The sequence below is a fragment of the Microtus ochrogaster genome, chromosome 2 (assembly GCF_000317375.1).
Source record: "Microtus ochrogaster isolate Prairie Vole_2 chromosome 2, MicOch1.0, whole genome shotgun sequence".
Taxonomy (NCBI): Eukaryota; Metazoa; Chordata; class Mammalia; order Rodentia; family Cricetidae; genus Microtus; species Microtus ochrogaster.
In genome coordinates, this window is record NC_022010.1 from 49,221,972 (window position 1) to 49,225,453 (window position 3,482).

Sequence of the window (3,482 nt, forward strand, 5' to 3'; positions counted from 1 at the left end):
GGAAGTAGAAAGTAGAAAAAGACAAGATCTCCTGAGTAAATTGGGAGCATGGGGACCTTGGGGGAGGTCTGAAGGGGGGAGGGGAGAGGCAGGAAGGGAAGCAGAGAAAAATGTGGAGCTCAATAAATATCAATAAAAAATACAACAACAACAACAAAAAAATAAGGTGGAGAACAATTGAGAAGGGCTTCCAGTATTGATTCCTGGCCCCTCCCACCACACACACACACACACACACACACACACACACACACACACGGTGGATAAATTTGGGCACCATTTTCCATGTTCAGTGCACTGGAAGGATGCATGGAAGGATGCAGCTATCATGACATCTTGAGAACTGTAGACATGGTAAGAAAATACTGTTTCTAATAAGAAATAAATATCATCAGTCATCTTTAGAATTCATCCCTCAGATTTATAAAGACTCTGTTGATGATGGGCCCACGTTATCTCTTTAAAGGTCAACAAATGATTAACCCATTCCGGTAAGTACCTGCTCCCTGGGCATATCTTTAGCGATGAAGGGTACTGGTGACTGAGTGTATTATCTATACGATCGAGCCACATGAGGCTGGAGAGATGGTTCAACTAGTAAGAGCACTTTCGCTAGTCTAGCTGCTAGTCTAGAGTCTAGCAGAAGGCTTGGATTCCATTCCCAGCACCCGCAAGATGACTCACAACCATCTGAATCTTTAGTTCCAGGGGATCTGCTGCCCTTTTCTGACCTCCAAGGGCACCAGGTACACAGGGGTGTAATAATACATGCAGGTAAACACTCATACACATACAATACGGTACATAAGTATAAAACTCTTTTTTAAAAAAAAAATCAACCAACATGACACTAAATTCATAAGCAGCTTTTGGAGAGACATTTGATTTCCCAAATAGATTTTTCTCTAGGGGAACAAATACCCTGGCCAAACATTTAAAAGATTTATTTCCTAAGATGAAACCAAGAGTAACAAAGTAGACCATTAGGCAGAACACGTGAGCTGTCATTACACAGCCCAAGCCAAGGCAGATGGGTCTTATGGATGTCTCATGGGAACCCAAAGGGACATAGTTGAAAATAGTGTCGGGTTCAGGTGACAGCCTGGTTCTACCGTGGGCAAAATTCGAGAAAGAAGGCATCACGCGTAAGCAGTTGCGGTAGTTGTAGCAGCAAATCCAATAATTTAGTCAACACGTACACACCTAGCATCGTGTGCTGGAATAGGTCCTAGAAGGTTACAAACACGAATGGATCAGAAATTAAGGTCCGGAGAAACAAACCACGTATGGAAAATCGGGACATTAACGTAAACTGGAGTTTAATTAGCCCCTGGGGAATCAGTGCACCAAGTCTATTAACAATGTTTTGGTAGATAAGAAGGTTGAACGAAAACAAAAGGCCCTCTGAAAACAAACGCGAGAGAAACTGGCACCACTTTACCCAGCACACCGAACTTGGAGTTGTCTGGATCCTGAGGGCAGGAAGATAATTTTTGCTGCATGTTTTATGCAGGTTGAATGCGGGCACGTTGCGTGAGTTTGCAGCTCTGCAAGTCATTTCACACTTTCCTGAATGTGTACCCAAAACCTCGGACTAGGTTTCAGGAAAATCAGTTATCAGGAGGAAAAAGGGTGACCCCGCCTGTTGTTTGGAGAAGCTGAGCGCACCTGTGGCTTCCAAAGCGCAGCAGCGCGTGGCCACCTGCGTGCAGGGACCACTACCTACCCCTAACTATGCGGTCTGGGGACAGAGGGCTTGTCCTGGAGCTATTTTATTTTATTTTATTTTTATTTTTTTTTATTTTTATTTTTAGCAAGCTACACCCCTACCAGGTAACATTAACTCTTGGGAGGAGTGGACAGCCCTTACCGTACAGGAAATCATACGTCCTACTGGCGCTGCCCTTGGCCCCCAACCGCTGGCACCGGTACGGAAACCCCTGAAGCTTGGTTCTGGGCTCCTGGATGGTCACTGTGCGGCTCATGGTGCTGCCTCTTTCGTCTGGCCAGCAGAACACCAGCTATGGGAGGTTTGGTAGCTGGGTACACCGTAGCTATAGCAACCTCAGACTCACACGCGGGGTAAGGGGCGGGGCGAGTTTCAGAGGCGGGACAGCAGGGCAGGGAGGGGTGGGGGCGGGGCGGGACCTAGATGGGCAATTTGAAGAGGCAGGACTGAGTGACAAAGTAGATTGGGGGGGATGCACGGTAGGCACACCTGGCAGGATGTGGAGCTCCCTGAGGAGTTGGGAACTGAAAGGAAGGAAGGAGGCAAGAGAAAGGAAACGCTGGTGTGGACGGAGGTGGGGCTAGGAAGAAGAGCTAGGGGGCCGACGACCTCGCTCCCGCCCAACTAGGGTTTAGAGCACAAGGGCTACTCTAGAAAACCAAGAACCATTGGCTAGTAACAGCCCTTGCCACCAGACTCTTTTGGAGATCCCTGGGAGGTTTCGTAACCTTCTAGAAGAATTGGGTACTTTTCTGAGAGCCTCTTTTTGCAGGATCAAGGAATCCAAGCTCCTAAATGCTGGGCCTTGGGGCAGTAACCAAGATAAGATCAGCTTCCGAGTGAACTAGAACATCAGTAATTGGAAGTCTGTCTCCAAGCTGCTGCTCTTCGCGTTAGAGCAGAGGTGGACAATTCGGCGCATGCATAATAGGCTCGGCTAAGGAATAAATAAATAAATACATAAATAAATAAATAAATTTTTTAAAAGGGTCAGTTTTTGAGAATACTCAATCTTTTGCCCACGACACATTCTTCCTTTTAAAAGAAATTTCATTAATTTATCACTTTACTTTAAAAGTAACCAGCATCTCAAATTAATGACGTTGTTTGCTCATTCATTATTGGTGGTTGCAAACTAAATTTAGGGTCTCACGCACGCTACAAGCGCTCCCCTACTGAGATACACTCTAGCCCAAGCTATAGATTTTTTAAAAAATGCTACCATCATAGCTAACAATGTTAATACTAATTATTTTGTTCAAGCATATAGCACATATTCACATTTACATGGCTGACTCAAAGATGTTATTTATTCTTGGTCTGTCCCACTAGGGATGTTTTTAAGCCTCGTTTTGTTCTAGAGCACTGAGTTTCTACCATTTTGTAATTTTAAAAACTTTCTTAAACCAACTTGGTTCTCCTGAACTACGATGATAAAGATAAGATCAATGCTAGATTTTTTTTTATGCATCAAAATCAGAGAAATGAGCAGGGCATGCTAGTGCACATCTTTAATCCCACCCGAGACAGCTGTATCTCTGTGAGTTTGGAACCATATGCTTTGTTGTTTTTAGTGCTGCTGCTATGGTTGCATGCATTTCCACATATCTGATAGTCTAATTAGCTTGAACTTTACAGCTTCTAAAATAATATTTCTCTTTAGAACATATTTTGGAAAGTTGTTGATTTCCCCCCCTGAATTTTGGTTCACGGACTCGCAACTATAGAAATCGGGGAATTTTCCCAGGCCAGG

The 3,482-nt window shown here is 44.4% G+C and overlaps 1 protein-coding gene across 1 annotated transcript in view; it reads right to left on the reverse strand.

Moving 5' to 3' along the window:
- The window catches only part of Maats1 (MYCBP associated and testis expressed 1), a 44,558-nt gene extending 42,564 nt beyond the window's left edge, over positions 1–1,994 (reverse strand). The window contains exon 1 of the mRNA XM_005344978.3: positions 1,871–1,994. Coding sequence (XP_005345035.1) covers positions 1,871–1,985 — 115 coding nt within the window. The 5' untranslated portion in view covers positions 1,986–1,994. The remainder of the gene's footprint in view (positions 1–1,870) is intronic.
- Between the last annotated feature and the right edge of the window lie 1,488 nt (positions 1,995–3,482).